The 22,987-nt window shown below is 42.8% G+C and overlaps 1 protein-coding gene across 13 annotated transcripts in view; it reads left to right on the top strand.

Moving 5' to 3' along the window:
- The window catches only part of LOC139579288 (uncharacterized), a 53,478-nt gene that overhangs the window by 5,539 nt on the left and 24,952 nt on the right, over positions 1–22,987 (top strand). For 6 of the 13 annotated variants that reach the window (XM_071407830.1, XM_071407828.1, XM_071407825.1 and 3 more), the window contains 4 exons: positions 2,776–2,991; positions 12,069–12,284; positions 16,711–16,926; positions 21,463–21,675. In XM_071407830.1, the coding sequence (XP_071263931.1) occupies positions 2,776–2,991; positions 12,069–12,284; positions 16,711–16,926; positions 21,463–21,675 (861 nt within the window). The other 7 variants (XM_071407833.1, XM_071407832.1, XM_071407834.1 and 4 more) reach the window with 7 other exon arrangements.

Here is a 22,987-nt window from a genome sequence, read left to right as displayed (position 1 = left end):
CACTGTTCCAGAGTCCAATGGCGGCGAGCTTTACACCACTCCAGCCGGCGCTTGGTGATTTTAGGCATGTGTGCGGCTGCTCGGCCATGGAAACCCATTCCATGAAGCTCCCGACGAACAGTTATTGTGCTGACGTTGCTTCCAGAAGCAGTTTGGAACTCGGTAGTGAGTGTTGCAACCGAGGACAGACGTTTTTTACACGCTTCAGCACTCGGCTGTCCCTTTCTGTGAGCTTGTGTGGCCTACCACTTCACGGCTGAGCTGTTGTTGCTGTTGACGTTTCCACTTCACAATAACAGCACTGTCTAGCAGGGCAGAAATGTATACAAACTGATTTAAAATAAAACATTTAAATAAAAAATGTAAACATTTTTTTACCCAATTGGTAGTTACAGTCTTGTCTCATTGCTGCAACTCCCGTACGGACTCAGGAGAGGCGAAGGTCGAGAGCCACCGTCCTCCGAAACACAACCCAACCAAGCCGCACTGCTTCTTAACACAATGCCCACTTAACCCGGAAGCCAGCCGCACCAATGTGTTGGAGGAAACACCGTACACCTGGCGACCGTGTCAGCGTGCACTGCGCCCGGCCCGCTACATCCCTGCCCGGCCAAATCCCCCCCTAACCCAGACGGTGCTGGGCCAATTGTGCGCCGCCCCATGGGTCTTCCGGTCGCGGCCTGGACTTGAACCCAGAATCTCTAGTGGCACAGCTAGGAGGCGCCACTTAGGAGGCCACCGATGAACTGATTTGTTGGAAAGGTGGCATCCTATGACGGTGCCACATTGACGGTCACTGAGCTCTTCAGTAAAGCCATTCTACTGCCAATGCTTGTCTCTGGAGATTGCATGGCGGTGTCCTTGATTTTATACACTTGTCAGCAATGGGTGTGGCAGAAATAGCCAAATCCACTAATTTGAAGGGGTGTCCACATACTTTTGTATATACACTGCTCAAAAAAATAAAGGGAACACTTAAACAACACAATGTAACTCCAAGTCAATCACACTTCTGTGAAATCAAACTGTCCACTTAGGAAGCAACACTGATTGACAATAAATTCCACATGCTGTTGTGCAAATGGAATAGACAAAAGGTGGAAATTATAGGCAATTAGCAAGACACCCCCAATAAAGGAGTGGTTCTGCAGGTGGTGACCACAGACCACTTCTCAGTTCCTATGCTTCCTGGCTGATGTTTTGGTCACTTTTGAATGTTGGCGGTGCTTTCACTCTAGTGGTAGCATGAGACGGAGTCTACAACCCACACAAGTGGCTCAGGTAGTGCAGCTCATCCAGGATGGCACATCAATGCGAGCTGTGGCAAGAAGGTTTGCTGTGTCTGTCAGCGTAGTGTCCAGAGCATGGAGGCGCTACCAGGAGACAGGCCAGTACATCAGGAGACGTGGAGGAGGCCGTAGGAGGGCAACAACCCAGCAGCAGGACCGCTACCTCCGCCTTTGTGCAAGGAGGAGCAGGTGGAGCACTGCCAGAGCCCTGCAAAATGACCTCCAGCAGGCCACAAATGTGCATGTGTCTGCTCAAACGGTCAGAAACAGACTCCATGAGGGTGGTATGAGGGCCCGACGTCCACAGGTGGGGGTTGTGCTTACAGCCCAACACCGTGCAGGACGTTTGGCATTTGCCAGAGAACACCAAGATTGGCAAATTCGCCACTGGCGCCCTGTGCTCTTCACAGATGAAAGCAGGTTCACACTGAGCACATGAGCACATGTGACAGACGTGACAGAGTCTGGAGACGCCGTGGAGAACGTTCTGCTGCCTGCAATATCCTCCAGCATGACCGGTTTGGCGGTGGGTCAGTCATGGTGTGGGGTGGCATTTCTTTGGGGGGCCGCACAGCCCTCCATGTGCTCGCCAGAGGTAGCCTGACTGCCATTAGGTACCGAGATGAGATCCTCAGAGCCCTTGAGAGACCATATGCTGGTGCGGTTGGCCCTGGGTTCCTCCTAATGCAAGACAATGCTAGACCTCATGTGGCTGGAGTGTGTCAGCAGTTCCTGCAAGAGGAAGGCATTGATGCTATGGACTGGCCCGCCCGTTCCCCAGACCTGAATCCAATTGAGCACATCTGGGACATCATGTCTCGCTCCATCCACCAACGCCACGTTGCACCACAGACTGTCCAGGAGTTGGCGGATGCTTTAGTCCAGGTCTGGGAGGAGATCCCTCAGGAGACCATCCGCCACCTCATCAGGAGCATGCCCAAGCGTTGTAGGGAGGTCATACAGGCACGTGGAGGCCACACACACTACTGAGACTCATTTTGACTTGTTTTAAGGACATTGCATCAAAGTTGGATCAGCCTGTAGTGTGGTTTTCCACTTTAATTTTGAGTGTGACTCCAAATCCAGACCTCCATGGGTTGATAAATTTGATTTCCATTGATCATTTTTGTGTGATTTTGTTGTCAGCACATTCAACTATGTAAAGAAAAAAGTATTTAATAAGAATATTTCATTCATTCAGATCTAGGATGTGTTATTTTAGTGTTCCCTTTATTTTTTTGAGCAGTGTATATAGTGTATATGTACAATTATATTCGTATTAGTGGATTCATTTACTTTTACCCAATGTCTTTTTAAGGTTTTTGCGCAAAATACAAGTATACCCTCCAGTTCTCCACTGATAAGAACTTAATAACAAGGAAACTGCTATGAATTTCACAAAATCGATTGTCATGCCCATATCTCCATTCAGTAGATAGTGTATGCTCCGTCTCACTCACTCATCTCTCCCACTTAACCCCATCAGCAGTCAGCAGAGACAGAGGAAGGGGAACCAGACCTGCTGATCATCAAGGTGGAGGGAGAAGCAGATGACCAGGACTCTAGGATCAGCCACCCAGCCAGAACAGTGGAGGGCAGCAGAGAGCTAAACACCCAACTGGCTGCAGCCACCACAGAGAACCCCGCCTTCCAGTCCAGTGGCCCCAGAGGCAACAACAACTACAACAACACCGCTATGGAGGTCAGTGGATCTGACGTCGTCTTCCAGTCAGAAACAGGGAATGTGAACCAGGGACTCCAGCACCACACAGGATTTGAACCCAGAGTAGAGAGACAGAGTCTGGACACAAAGTGTGACATGAACGGGGACCTCAATCTCCTAAGAGATTCTTTAAACCAGGTGTGGAGAGAGGCAGTAGCGACTACCGATGATACCTCTGCTGCTCACACTAAAGTTATGGACCTAGGGAGTGGCCCAGTGGGCCCAGAAACACAGACTAGCTCAGACATAGAAATGAGAAGTGTAGGGTTAGAAAACCACAGCTTTTCCCCCAAGTCGTTCCATTCCTCATCAGAACATGTGATAGTGATTGACTCTGTATCCAGTGGGCAGCAGGTAGATAGAGATTTTGAGTGGGGTCAGGTGGGTACAGCTACTAAACCACAGATCAATGGGACTGGAAATAGGCAGGGAGTGGGAGTGTTTGAGGGGAATGCACCAATGATTCGCCCCGTACACCCCGATTCGATGAGAGACACTATGCAATTGGTTTCACCCAGCTTCCGGCACACAGAGAAAAATACAGGCATGCATTTTGGCACAGGAAATGCAGGTGAGGCCAACAAATTTAGTTGGCACTCATTGGCAAGCCTCCATAGACACTCTGAAATACCAGGAAGAGGAACTCAAGAACCAGCTCATTCCTCACTTCCTGTTGGCCATTTTAGACCAAGTGCAACAACTTCCTCTCACTCCAGTATTCTCGCCACAGATGTTACACCTGGCACCGTAGAACGACCGTATGGTTGCCCAAGCTGCCATAAGACGTTTATCCACGAGAGTGACTTGCAGCAGCACGTGGTCATCCACACCAGAAAGCGGGGATACGCCTGCACCTTGTGTGAGAAGAGCTTTGTGTCCCCTAGCAAGCTCCAAGTGCACCAGAATGTCCACACTGGGGAGAAGCCCTTCAGTTGTGCACATTGCGGGCGCAGGTTCTCCCACTCTGGCAATCTGAAAAGACATCAGAAGCTTCATCATTGATAACTGACACAGAACAAGAGATTCCTATTGAAAAAAGCTGTTATTGCAATATCATGAGTTCAAACGTCATTGGTTCAGACGTAGTCGTTTGTCTGCAGGATGTTTGCCCTGGTCTCTCATACGTCTACAATACAACGTGGTTCATATTTACATTATCTACAAGGACTGTTTCGTTTTCTTGGCTTCTTTAAGGCCAACAGCATCACTCACATTGACTGTTAAGGTTGATAATGGTTGTGTTCTTCTAATAATACTGCGTTCCTCACACTAAAGTTATAGCAGATACTGAAGTTGTACTGTGAGACTGAAAAACTGTCTGTTCTTTTGTACCAATTTCACCAATGGCTGTTTATTTATTCATTCCTATAATTCCATCAATAAATAATATTTTCCATGGTGCTTCTTTACCCTATAGAGATTGACCTTAAATATACAGGTAACTGCCTAAAAACACTTGAGTAAATGAGGGATACAAAGCATATTGAAAGCAGGTTTTAAGCTATTAACATGCCATCATGCTTAGGGTCCTGAATAAAAATGCTGGGCAGGCCATTATTTTGGCTACCATGGCTATGCTGCCATAGGATGATAATACCCCCATCCACAGGGCACGAGTGGTCACTGAATGGTTTGATGAGCATGAAAACGATGTAAACCATATGCCATGGCCATCTCAGTCACCAGATCTCAACCCAATTGAGCACTTATGGAAGATTCTGGAGTGGCGCCTGAGAGGACATTTTCCACCACCATCAACAAAACACCAAAATAATGGAATTTATCGTGGAAGAATAGTGCTCCAATAGAGTTCCAGACACTTAAAGAATCTATGCCAAGGTGCATTGAAACTGTTCTGGCTCGTGGTGGCCCAACACCCTATTAAGACACTTTATGTTGGTGTTTCCTTTATTTTGTCAGTTACCTGAATATTGACCCTAAATATATACACTACAAGTCAAAAGTTTTAGAACACCTACTCGTTCAAGGATTCTTCTTTATTTTGACTATTTTCTACATTGTAGAATAATAGTGAAGACATCAAAACTATGAAAAAATACATATGGAATCATGTAGTAACCAAAAAAGTGTGAAACAAATCAAAATATTTTATATTTAAAATTCTTCAAATAGCCACCCTTTGCCTTGATGACAGCTTTGCACAGTCTTGGCATTCTCTCAACCAGCTTCACCTGGAATGCTTTTCCAACGGTCTTGAGGGAGTTCCCACATATGCTGAGGACTTGTTGGCTGCTTTTCCTTCACTCTGCGGTCCGACTCATCCTAAACCATCTCAATTTGTTTGAAGTCGGGGGGTTGTGGACGACAGGTCATCTGATGCAGCACTCCATCACTCTCCTTGTAAAATAGCCTTACACAGCCTGGAGGTGTGTTGGGTCATTGTCCTGTTGAAAATCAAATGATAGTCCCACTAAGCCCAAACCAGCGTATCGCTGCAGAATGCTGTGGTAGCCATGCTGGTTAAGTGTGCCTTGAATTCTAAATAAATCACAGACAGTGTCACCAGCAAAGCACCCCCACACCATAACACATCCTCTTCCATGCTTTAAGGTGGGAAATACACATGCAAGATCATCCGTTTACCCACACCATGTCTCACAAAGACAGCGGTTGGAACCAAAAATCTCAAGTTTGGACTCCAGACAAAAGGACACATTTCCACCAGTTTAATGTCCATTGCCGTGTTTCTTGGCCCAAGCAAGTCTCTTCTTCTTATTGGTGTCCTTTAGTAGTGGTTTCTTTGCAGTAATTCGACCATGAAGCCCTGATTCACACAGTCTCCTCTGAACTGTTGATGTTGAGATGTGTCTGTTACTTGAACTATGTGAAGCATTTATTTGGGCTGCATTTTCTGAGGCTGGTAACTCTAATGAACTTATTCTCTGCAGCAGAGGTAACTCTGGGTCTTCCATTCCTGTGGCGGTCCTCATGAGAGCCAGTTTCATCATAGCCCTTGAGGGTTTTTGCGACTGCACTTGAAGAAACTTTCAAAGTTCTTGAAATGTTCCATCTTGACTGACCTTCATGTCTTAAAGTAATGATGGACTTTCGTTTCTCTTTGCTTATTTGAGCTGTTCTTGCCATAATATGGACTTGGTCTTTTACACCTGTTGGTCTTTTTGTATTTTACTTGGTCTTTTAACACCTGTTAATTGAAATGTATTTCATGTGACTACCTCATGGAGCTGGTTAAGAGAATGCCAAGAGTGTACAAAGCTGTCATCAAGGCAAAGGATGACTATTTGAAGAATCTCAAATATAAAATACACTTTTTTGGTTACTACATGATTCCATATGTGTTTTTCATAGTTTTGATGTCTTCACTATTATTCTACAATGTAGAAAATAGTAAAAATAAAGAAAAACCGTTGAATGAGTAGGTGTTCTAAAACGTTTGACCGGTAATGTATATTGACCCTATAGACTGTAGATTAACCCTAAATATATATTGACCCTATCTATATATATTCTCACATTACTTCCAAATGAAATCAGGCAGATCGAAGGAAAGGACATTTTCCTTTTAAAAGTACAGGGAATTATTGCAGTCCAATATTAGTTTTAAATGTTTTGAGAACAGATAAGCTTCATATGTTCTGTGTCAATGAGTTAAATCAGTAAATGAACAACTTAATTCAATCCATTGGATCAATAATATAGCCTCATAATAGCTGAGTTATAATAGACATGTATTTGTTTGAGAGCTTTGTAGAGATCATGTCTGTCTACTTAATTCCGCCCTCCTCTTTTCAGGCCAAATCTACTGTGGAACAGGGGGACACAGAGGGGGAATAGAGTCTGGACAGACAGAGAAGTGTCCCCCTGACACTCACAACGCAGCGCTATGTGGAACTGTAGGGTTGAGGTTCAAGCAGACACTACGTCACTGCCAAATCTAAGGGTAGAGCTCGACAATTCAAGCCCCTTGGGTGCTGCCATGGAGTTACATTAGAAGTGCACATCCAAGAAGGCTCAAGGTCATTGGCCACAACCATTACACAACAAGTTGGAAATTGCAAATTCAACAATTAGTGGTTTGGAAGGGATCAGTGGCTAACTGCAAGCATTACAAAGGAATCACTAACCTGCTATTCAGTGGAGTTGGTGTGTGGTCCCAATTTTCAGTTTAAGGTTGTCTTTTCCAAATTTAAAATGATAAACATTCAATATTGGCCATGCTGTCAATCCAGCATGATTTATGCTGCGCTCAAAACAACTGTTAACTCAGAACTGGAAAATCTGACTTCAGTGAATTCAAGACAACAGAACTCAAGCTCCGACTGGGAAAATACGTTTTGAAAGGTCATCTAACTCGGAATTGTAAATCAGGAACTCGGGTCTCTTTCTAGACCTGAAGATCACTGAAGTCATCATGATTCAACCTTGTTTTTTTTTGAGTTCCCAGTTGTCTTGAAAGCACCATAAATCCAGAGAATGCCTGACTTTGATGACAAAGTTTGATGAAAAAATTAGCCCACGAAGGACCGCCACGCCAATTTCCTGTTCAATTGAGCACAGCACAACAAGGTTAGTCCAAAAATGTCTTGTATGCTGCTGCATAAATGATGTAATATGACAGGGAGATATGTATACTGTAGCTAAGAAAGTAATGCTAAGTGTATGTTGTATAGTAAGCTGTTAGTAACCCATGTGCCTCACCCTAATAATGTGGTCTATTTTCCCCTCTTAATTTATCCTAATGTTCTGACTTGGTGGTGCACATGTAGCCTATAACCTATTTTAGAAAAATGTAATCAATGTATATTGTAAGAGCTTTCATTGTCTGCTTATATGCCCCCTTTATTTATCCTACGGTTCTGACTTGGTGCACAGGGAGAACACTGTAACAACGGCCCATGTTCTGAAATCTGTCGCTGTACATTTCAAATGTGCTGAACAAATAGTTGACCACGTCCGTCCTAGCTCGCTCATTAATGTCTTAATCGAAATTACAGATTGCCTCTTTAAAAAACAAGCTGATATGGCTGACTTGCTTAAACAAATGTGGTTTCTACTGACAATTGAGATGTACAAACTAGAGCATAAGGGGACGACAAGCGGATAAAAGGCAGTAAATGAGGCTTGATTAGCTGTTTCGCTGCCAGAGAAAGCTCTGCTGATAGCCAGGTGTAGCAGTGGAAAGGTGTTGGGACTGCTGTTGGGACAGCTTTATGTAGGCCCTAACAGTTTGTGGGCCTCGTTTGTCACCGTTATAGTGCAATTAATGTATTGTTTAGTGTTGTGTTGAGTAGTGGCTTTGCTGGCATGCACCCCCAATTTTTGGGGGGGTTTGCCCAACCAGGATTTACATGCTAAAATCGCCATTTGGTTCAAGTTTCCAGATTTCAACGGACTGTCCACCTGAAACAACTTTTCATCCCCAACGGTTACTCTCTGCCAGGTTCCCCGAAGAAGAAGCAAGCCACCTTCGCAAATTTAAACAGAGGCTCGAAAGGCATTAAAAATCAGCCGCAACAGCTAAGGTCTCGCTCGGCCAAGAGGCAGCTCTGGGGCAGCCACTGCTCCAAGCACTTCTCCCACAGCCACCAGCTGAAGATGCATGAGAGGGTGCACACCGGAGGGGAACCGTTTCAATGTGTCTACTGCGGGAAGTGCTACAAACAGTCAACACTCTCCTAGGTACAGATCTAGGATCAGATTCCTCTCCCCCAATCCTAACCTTAACTATTAGTGGGGGGAGAAAAAAAACGAACCCAAGATCAGCTTCTAGGGGCAACTTAACACTACTCCACCTGGCGCAATGATTGACAAGGCCAGGAGTTTTTCCTGTGATCAGACCAGTGAAAAACTCCTGGCCATAGTTTAAGGGGAATGACTCCACACTTCTGGGGTTTTCATATGAAAACTGGGTCCATGTGTTTTTGACAGTTTGATTGGATTCCACATTTAACGCTACCCTCTTTGTGTAGTGGTTGTGTATTTAGGTCAACTAGCTTGATGCTTGGTCCAGAGTGGATTGCTAATGTAGAAGTTATTACAGGTGATAATTCTAAACATCCTTATGAATTTATATTGATGCAGTGGTGAACCAAAGTACAGTAATTAAGAATTGAAATGTCCCTTTGCCTCTCAACAAAATATATTTACTGTTTACTATTTATAATAGAAATACCACAAATAGTGCAATGCTTTATTTATTTTTAAATCATGAAATATTGTTTAAACCAAATATCATGTTTATAATAGCTACAACATTGTTGTGGTGGAGCACTCCTGTACAGTAGGTGGCGCATATGATCACATGAAAGTGATGATGAGGAACAGGAAAAAATAATCTCAACAGCAAGCTAACGTTACAAACAAAGCTAGCTAGCTATCGATGTTCATTTTCGGATATTATTGGATTTGTTTTAATAGCTTGCTAGATAACTGTATATCGTCATAATATATAAAACATAAAGACTGTTTTCATCTTGAAAAAAGGGCCAAAACGTCGGGGGACAATGTCGGGTTCCGTGGTCGACTTCCAGGTGCAGATAGCCTCAATCATGGAGGTGCTAGCCAACGCGGCTGTAACCGAAATCTGCAAAGTTGTTGACGATGGCTATGCGGTTGTACACATGGAGATGTCCCAAAGCCACAAGGACAACGAATTTCTCCGGAGGAAAGTGAAGTTGATGGAACTTCAGATCGCGAGGTTTCGATCTGAGAGAACAAAATTTTCAGATGGGTCCGTCCACAATCGCTTCCATGGAATACGCCTGCTAAACAGACACAACAATCGAGAGACTGCAACGACAGGTTGGTGATGATGGTGGATTTGACAGTGCACCAAGACTAAATTACGTATCATGCTGACTTTGTACTGTCAACACAGCTAGGATCCTTCTAGCTCTACAGACGCATAACATACATCATGAAGGTATTATGCTTGATTTGTTCTTTGTAAACACCATTGATGGATGGGGTCAAATTAACCTTCCCCTTTATTTCCAGGACCTACTTGGCAAATCAGAAACAGACTTTCCAACAGGAGTTTTGGAAACAGCAGCATACTAAGAGACAGACAGCCCATAGACGTGGACCAAGAGGATGTCTCTCCATCAAAGCATATGGCTGCTACAAGTGATGAGGTACAGTTGAAGTCGGAAGTTTACATAGACTTATGTTGGATTCATTAAAACTGTTTTTTCAACCACACCACAAATTTCTTGTTAACAAACTATCGTTTGGCAAGTCGGTTAGGACTTCTATGTTGTGCATGACACAAGTAATTTTTACAACAATTGTTTACAGACAGATTATTTCACTTATTCACTGTACCACAATTCCAGTGGGTCAGAAGTTTGCATACACTAAGTTGACTGCCTTTAAACATCTTGGAAAATTCAAAAAAATAATGTCATGGCTTTAGAAGCTTCTGATAGCCTAATAGACATAATTTGAGTCAATTGGAGGTGTACCTGTAGATGTATTTCAAGGCCTACCTTCAAACTCAGTGCCTCTTTGCTTGACATCAATGGAAAATCTAAAGAAATCAACCAAGACCTCAGAAAATTGTAGACCTCCACAAGTCTGGTTCATCCTGGGGAGCAATTTCCAAATGCCTGAAGGTACCACGTTCATCTGTACAAACAATAGTACGCAAGTATAAACACCATGGGACCACGCAGCCGTCATACCACTCAGGAAGGAGACACGTTCTGTCTCCTAGAGATGAACATACTTTGGTGCGAAAAGTGCAAATCAATCCCAGAACAGCAAAGGACCTTGTGAAGATGCTGGAGGAAACAGGCACAAAATTATCTATATCCACAGTAAAATGAGTCCTATGTCGACATAACCTGAAAGGCCGCTCAGGAAGGAAGAAGCCATTGCTCCAAAACCGCCTTAAAAAAGCCAGACTACGGTTTGTAACTGCACATGGGTACAAAGATCGTACTGTTTGGAGAAATGTCCTCTGGTCTGATGTAACAAAAATAGAACTGTTTGGCCATAATGACCATTGTTATGTTTGGAGGAAAAAGGGAGAGGCTTGCAAGACATAGAACACCATCCCAACCGTGAAACACGGGGGCGGCAACATCATGTTGTGGGGGTGCTTTGCTGCAGGAGGGACTGGTGCACTTCACAAAATAGATGGCATCATGAGGGAAAATTATGTGGATATACTGAAGCAACATCTCAAGACATCAGTCAGGAAGTTGAAGCTTGGTCGCAAATGGGCCTTGCAAATGGACAATGACCCCAAGCATACTTCCAAAGTTGTGGCAAAATGGCTTAAGGACAATAAAGTCAAGGTATTGAAGTGGCCATCACAAAGCCCTGACCTCAATCTTATAGAACATTTGTGGGTAGAACTGAAAAAGCGTGTGCGAGCAAGGAGGCCTACAAACCTGACTCAGTTACACCAGCTCTGTCAGGAGGAATGGGCCAAAATTCACCTAAATTATTGTGGGAAGCTTGTGGAAGGCTAACCGAAATGTTTGACCCAAGTTAAATCATTTTAAAGGCAATGCTACCAAATACTAATTGAGTGTATATAAACTTCTGACCCACTGGGAATGTGATGAAAGAAATAAAAGCTGAAATAAATTATTCTCTCTACTATTATTCTGACATTTCACATTTTTTAAATGAAGTGGTGATCCTAACTGACCTAAGACAGGGATTTTTTACTAGGATTAAATGTCAGCATTTGTGAAACTGAGTTTAAATGTATATGTAAGGTGTATGTAAACTTCCGACCTTAACTGTAAGTCCCAATTGTAACAGCCGATTTCAAACTGTCATCCCCAGACACTTCCGCCTGGGGATGAGGTTATGTCTATATAGACGTATGTCAGCACATTTGAACCTATTCTTTCAATGCATTTTTGCGCCAAAAGTTTGTAAAGGCATGTGTAAAATACAGAAGGTGGAGTTTACACTCCACTACACCACTGATTATTACACAATAACAAAAAGGCAACTACTATGAATTTCACTAAATCCCATGTCATGCCCATATCTCCATTCAGTAGATAGTGGATGCTCTGTCTCACTCACTCATCTCTCCCACTTAACCCCATCAGCAGTCAGCAGAGACAGAGGAAGGGGAACCAGACCTGCTGATCATCAAGGTGGAGGGAGAAGCAGATGACCAGGACTCTAGGATCAGCCACCCAGCCAGAACAGTGGAGAGCAGCAGAGAGCTAACCACCCAACTGGCTGCAGCCACCACAGAGGACCCCGCCTTCCAGTCCAGTGGCCCCAGAGGCAACAACTACAACAACAACACCGCTATGGAGGTCAGTGGATCTGACGTCGTCCTCCTACAATCAGAAACAGGGAATGTGAACCAGGGACCACAGCAGTACACAGGACTTGAACCCAGAGCAGAGAAACAGAGTCTGGACACAAAGTGTGACATGAACAGGGACCTCAATCTCCTTAAGGCATCAGCATGCTTCAGTTCAGCTGGTGCCTAGCCCAACCGAACGAGTGTGCTTGCATACTCCCTTAAAAGACCTTCGCTTAAAAAACAAGAAAAAAGCGCCAATTGTACTGTTTGTCCATTTTGAAACACCGTAGCCAGTCTATACTTCCTCAAAATGGTCCGAATTAATCTAAGATAACTCAAGAAATCTGTCATACATTTTTATGTTTTTGTGGAAGAGATTTTAGTCGCGCAATTTTACATCTAACTAAGATGTTTGGAGCAGTAGTTTTCAATTAAAAAAATGTGCATGAAAACGAGTCGTCTCTTGAATGACAACAATTACTTTATTGAAGAATCCCTACTGTTGACCATTCACCAACGAAGGGGCTTGAAGACTTCCGCTCTGATCTTCAGCATGCCTCCAGAAAAAAAATTCTGTACCCCAAAAGCTGAAAAAAAAAAACTTGCGGAAGTCCAAAACGAACAAAATTGTCACATAATGTGATCACAATATATGCACGATCTCCACCGAACTGTTTTCGACTGGGAAGCATGCAGACGCCTTAAGAGGTTCTTTAAATACAGCCACCCATCTTGACACAGGAAATGTAGGTGAGGCCAACAAAGCTAGTTTCTAAGCTTCCGTAGACATTCTGAAATACCAGGAAGAGGAGCTCAACAACCAGCTCATACCTCACTTCCTGTCAGCCATTTTAGACCAAGCTCCACCACTTCCTCTCACTCGAGTAATCTTGCCACAGATATTAGACCTGGCAACGTAAAACGACCGTATGGTTGCCCAACATACCATAAGAAGTTTGTCCAAGAGAGTGACTTGCGGCGGCACGCGGTCATCCACACCAGAAAGCGGACGTTCTCCTGTACCTTGTGTGAGAATCGTTTTTTTGTGCGCCAGCCATCTCCAAATGCACCAGAACGTCCACACTGGGGAGAAGCCCTTCAGTTGTGCACAGTGCGGGCGCAGGTTCTCCCACCCCAGCATCTGAAAAGACATCAGAAGCTTTGAGAACTGACACAGATAGGGCCGTTACTGTCAAGGATTTTTGGATGACGGTAGTTGGTTATAACTGTTTGAATTTCAAAAGACGCAAATTTTCTCCTCAGCTCCTGACTTGTTTCAGCAAGGAGCAACACAGTTTCATCACGTTGGAGAGTCCATGTTTCAGCAGAAACCATGGAGATCCTATTAAATTACTAGAGGGGCTATGTCATAAACACTCAGTTATAGAATGGCGTGAGAATGGCAGCCAATGTGGTCAGGGAGAAATCTAATCCGGTCTAATTGGAACAGATGGCAGTAGAGGCAGAGGTGATGCATTTCCTGCTTTTACTTATGAATTATAAAAGTAAGGCATGTTATATATCAGAAATATAATGATTGTTAACCTAAAGTATTGTCATGTAATTATAAATACAGTTTATACACTTTCTGTTTAAATAGCCTCCAAAATATATATAAACACACCATAAATGTCTCAATGTTTGTTTTCTTGGAAAGCTATGAATGTTATAATATGATAGAATATCAGTACTTGTTGCATTTACAACTTGTATAAGACCTATCATCAACTGTTTTCAGCCAGTGTATGGCTGTGGATTGGCTGCATTTTTTGTATGGAATGTTGGCATATTGGCAGTTAATTTGAACAATTATTGGAAATCATTACACTTAAACTCGCTGGCTAGCTAATAAACATACTGTGCAGTTAATCTTCAAATTCATTATTTTACACAATATCTCATCGCAGCACACTGGCTGACCATGGTTGACCAGCTCCCTGAACAAAATGGCTAACCTTTTATACTGTCTTAAGACCTTTTCATGTCCATTTGTGTATTCTAATACCTAAACCTATAGCAGAAACTGACTCAACCACACAAATACCCGGCCTTCCCGTTTTCAGTCAGCTGTTTGTTCCCCCCAGAAATATCATTATTATATACAGTACCAGTCAAAAGTTTGGACACATCTACTCATTCAAGGATTTTTCTTTATTTGACTATTTTCTACATTGTAGAATAATAGTGTAGACATCAAAACTATGAAATAACACATGGAATCATGTAGTAATCAATGTGTTCAACAAATCAAAATATATTTTATATTTGAGATTCTTCAAAGTAGCCACCTTTTGCCTTGATGACAGCAGTGCACACTTGGCATTCTCTCAAACATCTTCACCTGGAATGCTTTTTCAACAGTCTTGAAGGAGTTCCCACATATGCTGAGCACTTGTTGGCTGCTTTCCCTTCACTCTGCAGTCCAACTCATCCTAAACCATCTTTATTGGGTTTAGGTCAGGTGATTGTGGGGGCCAGGTCATCTGATGCAGCACTCCATCACTCTCCTTCTTGGTCAAATGGCCCTTACACAGCCTGGAGGTGTGTTGGGTCATTGTCCTGTTGAAAAACAAATGATAGTCCCACTAAGCGCAAGCCAGATGGGATGGCGTATAGCTGCAAAATGCTATGGTAGCCATGCTGGTTAAGTGTGCCTTGAATTCTAAATAAATCACAGACCGTTTCACCAGCAAAGCACCATCACACCTCCTCCTCCATGCTTCACGGTGGGAACCACACATGCAGAGATCATCAAATTTGGACTCATCAGACCAAGAGACAGATTTCCACCCGTCTAATGTTCATTGCTCATGTTTCTCGGTCCAAGCAAGTCTCTTCTTTTATTGGTGTCCTTTAGTAGTGGTTTCTTTGCAGCAATTGGACCACGAAGGCCTGATTTCACGCAGTCTCCTCTGAACAGTTGATGTTGAGATGTGTCTGTTACTTGAACTCTGAAGCTCTTCTGAGGCTGGTAACTCTAATGAACTTATCCTCTTCAGCAGAGGTAACTCTGGGTCTTCCTATTCTATGGCATTTCATTTTTGTGACTGCACTTTCAAAGTTCTTGACATTTTCCTGATTGACTGACCTTCATGTCTTAAAGTAATGATGGACTGTCGTTTCTCTTTGCTTATTTGAGCTGTTCTTGCCATAATACGGATTTGGTCTTTTACCAAATAGGGCTATCTTCTGTATACCACCCCTACCTTGTTACAACACAACTGATTGGCTCAAACGCATTAAGAAGGAAAGAAATTCCACAAATGAACTTTTAACAAGGCACACCTGTCAATTGAAATGCATTCCAGGTGACTACCTCATGAAGCTGTTTGAGAGAATGCCAAGAGTGTGCAAAGCTGTCATCAAGGCAAAGGGTGGCTACTTTTGATAAATATCAAATATATTTTGACTTGAAAAAAAAGTGTTATTTCATACTTTTGATGTCTTCACTATTATTCTACAATGTAGAAAATAGTAAAAATAAAGAAAAACCCTCGAATGAGTAGGTGTGTCCAAACCTGGTACTGTATAAAAACGGTTATGACGGTCTTCATCCATAACCATCGGTTACAGGGTTATACGGTAATTGTGCCAGCCCTAGACACAGAAGCAAGAGATTCCTATGGGAAAAAAACTATGGATTAGCTTTATGTCAGTTAGGTTATAGCAATATGCTATTTTTATTATTTGTTTTGTATTTACATTATTATTATATATATTTTTTTTTTAATTCATCATTGGGAAGGGCTCGTAAGTAAGCATTTCAAGGTGAAGTCTTCACCCGTTGTATTCGACGCATGTGACAAATAAGACTGCTTTGAAAGTCCTGCCTACTTCCTGGATCATGTCCCTCGCTGTTTTTGAATGGGGATTCAAGAGTTATAATATCAAATTCATGAAAACGCGTTCATTTAAGATATATCTCAAGTTATAAACTGGGTGGTTCGAGCCCTAAATGCTGATTGGCTGACAGCCTTGGTATATCAATTCGTATACCACGGGTATGATAAAACATATTTATTTTTACTGCTCTAATTATGTTGGTAACTTATAATAGCAATAAGGCACCTCAGGGGTTTGTGATATATGGCCAATATACCATGGCTAAGGGCTGTGTCTAGTTACTCTGCGTTGCGTCGTGGTAAGAACAGCCATTAGCCGTGGTATATTGGCCACATACCACACCCCCCCAGGGCTTATTGCTTAATTATATTTGTATTAGTGGATTAATTTACTTCTAGCCAATGTATTTTATGAAGGTTTAAGCAAAATACAAAAGGTGGAGTTTACCCTCCAGTACTCCACAGATTATAACACAATAACAAGGCAACTACTATGAATTTCACTAAATCCCATGTCATGACCATATCTCCATTCAGTAGATAGTGTATGCTCTGTCTCACTCACTCATCTCTCCCACTTAACCCCATCAGCAGTCAGCAGAGACAGAGGAAGGGGAACCAGACCTGCTGATCATCAAGGACGAGGGAGAAGCAGATGACCAGGACTCTAGGATCAGCCACCCAGCCAGAACAGTGGAGGGCAGCAGAGAACTAACCACCCAACTGGCTGCAGCCACCACAGAGGACCCCGCCTTCCAGTCCAGTGGCCCCAGAGGCAACAACAACTACAACAACACCGCTATGGAGGTCAGTGGATCTGATGCCGTCCTCCTCCAGTCAGAAACAGGGAATGTGAACCAGGGACCCCAGCAGCACACAGGACTTGAACCCAGAGCAGAGAGACAGAGTCTGGACACAAAGTGTGACATGAACGGGGACCTCACTCTCCTAAGAGATTCTTTAAACCAGGTGTGGAGAGAGGCAGTAGCGACTAACGATGATACCTCTGCTGCTCACACTAAAGTAATGGACCTAGGGAGTGGCCCAGTGGGCCCAGAAACACAGACTAGCTCTGCCATGGAAATGAGAAGTGTAGGGTTAGAAAACCACAGGTTTCTCCCCAAGTCGTTCCATTCCTCATCAGAACATGTGATAGTGATTGACTCTGTATCCAGTGGGCAGCAGGTAGATAGAGGTTTCGAGTGGGGTCAGGTGGGTACAGCTACTACACAACAGGTCAATGGGACTGGAAATAAGCAGGGAGTAGGAGGGTTTAACAGAAATGCACCAATGATTCACCCCGTTCACCCCGATTCAATGAGAGACAACACAACGCTATTGGTAGCACCCGGTTTCCACCCTACAGAGAAAAATACAGGCATGCATTTTGACACAGGACATGCAAGTGAGGCCAACAAAGATAGTTGGTGTTCATTGGCAAGCTTCCATAGACCCTCTGAAATACCAGGAAGAGGAGGTCAACAACCAGCTCATACCTCACTTCCTGATTGCCATTTTAGACCAAGCGCCACAACTTCCTGTCACTCCAGTAATTTCGCCACACACTTTAGACCTGGCACTGTAGAACGACCGTACGGTTGCCCGAGCTGCCATAAAAAGTTTCTCCACGAGAGCGACTTACGGCATCACATGATCATCCACACCAGAAAGCGAGCGTTCGCCTGCACGTTGTGTGAGAAGAGCTTTGTGTCCCCCAGCAAGCTCCAAGTGCACCAGAACGTCCACACTGGAGAGAAGCCCTTCAGTTGTGCACAGTGCGGACGCAGGTTCTCTCACTCCAGCAATCTGAATAGACATCAGAAGCTTCATCATTGAGAAGTGACACAGAATCAAGAGATTCCTATGGAAAAAAAGCTATGGATTAGAATTATGTCAGTTTGGTTATTGCAATACTCTATGAAAGTCCTGCCTACTTCCTGGATCATGTACCTTGCATTTTTTTTTATGGGTTTCAAGATTAAATAATCAAATTCATGAAAACGCTGTCATTTGATATACAGTTGGGTCCAAAAGTATTTGGACAGTGACACATTTTGTTGTTGTTTTGGCTCTGTACTCCAGCACTTTGCTCATATTTATTATTTTTATGCCGAAAACTCTCACTCATCATTATTTACAATAAAAGTGACTCCAAAATGACACAATACATTATGTACCATTCACAGCTTCTACCCTCAAGCCATTAGACTGCTAAACTGTTAATCAAACGGCTACCCAGACAATTTGCATTGACACCCTTTTTTACACTGCTGCTACTTGCTGTTTATCTATGCATAGTCACTTTACCCCTAACTACATGTACATATTACCTTGACTAAACTGTACCCCCGCACATTGACTCTGTGCCTGTACGCCCCTGTATATAGCATCGTTATTTTATTGTGTTACTTTTTTTCTTTAATTTATTTATTTTGTACAAATATTTTCTTACTTACTTTAAAATAAATTCTGCATTGTTGGTTAAGGGCTGTAAGTAAGCATTTCACGGTAATGTCTACTACACCTGTTGTATTCGGCGCATGTGACAAATACAATTTGATTTGATTTCTATTGGGTACAAAATAATCTGAAAAACAACCAAAACAAACTGCAAATGCATCCAACAAGTAGAGTCACAAGTTTGATGAAGGTATGAATATCGCACAAATATGATCAATGGTTCATTTGATAGGTTGTCTTCTATCTTGACATTGTCAAGTATTGAAATCTGACACGAATCCCAGACTTTTTTTGCGATCAAAAAGTCGTATTTCTCTTCATTTCCAGTGTAGTGAGAGTGGTTTTATCGCAATGGTACATCATACCGGCCAACTTTCTACCTTCTTGAACGGCAATAGCTCCTATACACATGAAAACGCATGACCCCTGGTATCGATAGAACATCGCTCACACAAAAACAATATAACATTCAAAATTGATGAGTCTTTCCTGTAAAGTTTACAGTCTGTAAATTAACCTCATAGTCATTGTATCATTTCAAATTCAATGTGCTGGAGTACAGAGCCATAAGAACAACAAAACATGTTCACTGTCCAGATACCTTTGGACCTCACTATAAGCAGGCAAAGGTGTGTGAATCATGTTGGACATATTGGAATCAGAATAAAATAGATTTACACCAAAACAGTCTTTATGGGTAAAGTGTTTTACATAATTCAAAAAAAAAAAATCAAATTTCCTTAATTCATACATTAACCACCATCAAATGATATTATTGCACCTATATTGGATTTTGGATACCATATTGGATTTGAGGTCAAATCTAGGGTGCCCCCAAAAATAATCTGTGGTTTAATTACATGAGTAGGGGCAAAAGATACAAAATCCTTCAAGGAACCTTGGACCCAAAATGTTTAATTTCGATGTCTAAGCCCACTTGTTTTCTTTAGAGCCGATTACAATAGCCACGACAACAACAAAAACGTGGAACTATGTATTTTTATCAAGCAGGACCAAACAGCGCTGGATGAGAGCAATGACTTGGGAAGTTGTCTATTATTCAGCTACCAAAAAGTAAGGTGTACATTCATCATAAATATTAATACTTGATATTTCCACCTATTGTATCTGTGTTTACAGGTCTAATATTTCCAAGATACATTAAGATATCCTGATGCTGTTTGCCTGTGTATGTGGGGCAGACAGCATATATTGGGTTACATATGGTTATGTGGAAATGCCACTTCAAGCCAGGCATTATTGTGCACTTTTCTTAGTTTAGGGCGTTTTGTCACAATATCTATCAATTAACCACTTCTTCAGTAAAATATTTTTACATAATCACCCATTTTAATAAATGACATCCATTATAGATGTGGAAAAAACATGTGTTTTGTAATAGCTCGGGTAGGGGTGTCTCCAACATTTTTGGGGCCACAAGCCTAGTTTTTTTGTTACTTGGCTACAACGTTGTTGTGATGGAGAACTCCTGTACAGTAGGTGGCGGTGTTAAACTTTAATTCCACAGTCCAGCATAATGAGGAGGAAAAGGAAAGAATCACCGGCTACAAACAAAGCTAGCGATGTTTCGTTTCTGATAGGATTAACTTTATTTTAATAGCAAACTAGATAACTGTAGATTATTATAATATTATAGAAAACGCAAAGACTGTTTTCATATTGAAAAGGGACCAAAAACGTCGGGGCACAATGTCGGGTTCCGTGGTCGAGTTCCAGGCGCAGATAGCCTCAATCATGGAGGTGCTAGCCAACGCGGCTGTAGCTGAAATCTGCAAAGTTGTTGACGATGGCTATGCGGTTGTACACCTAAAGATGTCCCAAAGCCACAAGGAGAACGAATTTCTCCGGAGGAAAATGAAATTGATGGAACTTCAGATCACCAGGTTTCGGTCTGAGAGAACAAAATTTTCAGATGGGTCCGTCCAAAATCGCTTCCATGGAATACGCCTCCTAAACAGACACAACAATCGAGAGACGGCAACGACAGGTTGGTGATGATGAATTTGACCGTGTACACAAAGAACATCCTAGAATCAACATTATTGAAAATAATATAATTATTATAATAATTATTTTAGAAATCCTTAGCCCTTCTTGAAGGCCCATTGTTCCCCACTGTGTATGTGGTAGTACTAATTTGTAGAGTGGCTCTATTTTTCCTCACAGCATGATTTTTTTTCTTCACTATCCTTAAAGTCTAAATAATCTCTGTTCTGAAATATGAACGCAGAAATAGATTAGAACAGGTGTTGTAAATGTTTTGTAGACTCAGTGTATGTCATGCTTACTTTGTACTGTCAACACAGCTAGGATCCTTGTAGCTCTATAGACACATTATAACACGTCATGAACGTATTATGCTTCCTTTGTTCTTTGTAAAAACACCATTGATGGGGGCATATGGAAGATGATCATAATTTAGGTAACATCATAGTTATGATTTTTTATGATTTTTACCTCCTCTTTATTTCCAGGACCTACTTGGCAAAGCAGAAACAGACTTTCCAACAGGAGTTTTGGGAACAGCAGCATACTAAGAGACAGACAGCCCATAGACGTGGACCAAGAGGATGTCTCTCCATCAAAGCATATGGATGCTACAAGTGATGAGGTAAGTTCCAATTTTAACAGCCGATTTTAGACTGTCACAGACTTATGCCTATTTTAGTCTCGCACACCAGAACGTTTTGCCTGGGAATGAGGTCATGTCTGTATAGATGTGTATGCCAGCACATTCTAACACAATAACAACAAGACAACTACTATGAATTTCACTAAATCCCATGTCATGCCCATATCTCCATTCAGTAGATAGTGGATGCTCTGTCTCACTCACTCATCTCTCCCACTTAATCCCATCAGCAGTCAGCAGAGACAGAGGAAGGGGAACCAGACCTGCTGATCATCAAGGATGAGGGAGAAGCAGATGACCAGAAATCTAGGTCCAGACAACCAGCCAGAACAGTGGAGGGCAGCAGAGAGCCAACCACCCAACTGACTGCAGCCACCACAGAGGACCCCGCCTTCCAGCCCAGAGGTCCCAGAGGCAACGACTACAACAACACCGCTATGGAGGTCAGTGGATCTGACGCCGTCCTCCTCCAATCAGAAACAGGGAATGTGTACCAGGGACCACAGCAGTACACAGGATTTGAACCCAAAGCAGAGAGACCGAGTCTGGACACTAAGTGTGACATGTACGGGGGCCTCAATCTCCTAAGAGATTCTTTAAACCAGGTGTGGAGAGAGGTAGTAGTGACTGATGATGATACCTCTGCTGCTCACACTAAAGTTATGGACCTAGGGAATGGCCCAGAAACACAGACTAGCTCGGCCATGGAAATGAGAAGTGTAGGATTAGAAAACCACAGGTTTTCCCCCAAGTCGTTCCATTCCTCATCAGAACATGTGATAGTGATTGACTCTGTGTCCAGTGGGCAGCAGGTAGATAGAGGTTTCGAGTGGGGTCAGGTGGGTACAGCTACTGCACCACAGGTTAATGGGACTGGAAATAGGCAGGGAGTGGGAGTGTTTAACAGAAACGCACCAATGAATCACCCCGAATCGATGAGAGACAACACAACGCAATTGGTTTCACCCAGCTTCCGGCCCTCAGAGATAAATACAGGCATGCATCTTGGCACAGGAAATGCAGTTGAGGCCAACAAAGATAGTTGGTGTTCGTTGGCAAGCCTCCATAGACACTCTGAAATACCAGGAAGAGGAGCTCAACAACCAACTCATACCTCACTTCCTGATTGCCATTTTAGACTAAGCGCCGCAACTTCCTCTCACTCCAGTATTCTCGCCACAGATGTTACACCTGGCACCGTAGAACGACCGTATGGTTGCCCAAGCTGCCATAAGAAGTTTGTCCACGAGAGTGACTTACGGCGGCACGCGGTCATCCACACCAGAATGCGGACGTTCTCCTGCACCTTGTGTGAGAAGAGCTTTGTGTGCGCCAGCCATCTCCAAGTTCACCAGAACGTCCACACTGGGGAGAAGCCCTTCAGTTGTGCACATTGCGGCCGCAGGTTCTCCCACTCCAGCAATCTGAAAAGACATCAGAAGCTTCATCATTGAGAAGTGACACAGAAGCAAGAGATTCCTATGGAGAAAAGCTATGGATTAGCATTATGTCAGTTCGTTTTATAGCAATACGCTATGAAAATCCTGTCTACTTCCTGGATCACGTCCCTTGCTGTTTTTGAATTGGATTAAAGAGTATATAATAAAATTCATGAAAACAGTCTTAAGATATATGTGCAGTTATATTTGTATTAGTGGAATAATTTACTTCTATCCAATGTCTTTATGAAGGTTTTTGTCCAAAATACAAAAGGTGGAGTTTACCCTCCACTACAGCACTGATTATAACACAATA

Source organism: Salvelinus alpinus, chromosome 6, assembly GCF_045679555.1.
Source record: "Salvelinus alpinus chromosome 6, SLU_Salpinus.1, whole genome shotgun sequence".
Lineage (NCBI taxonomy): Eukaryota > Metazoa > Chordata > Actinopteri > Salmoniformes > Salmonidae > Salvelinus > Salvelinus alpinus.
Note: the sequence above shows the minus strand (reverse complement) of the source record. Positions and strands in the feature narration are given on the sequence as shown.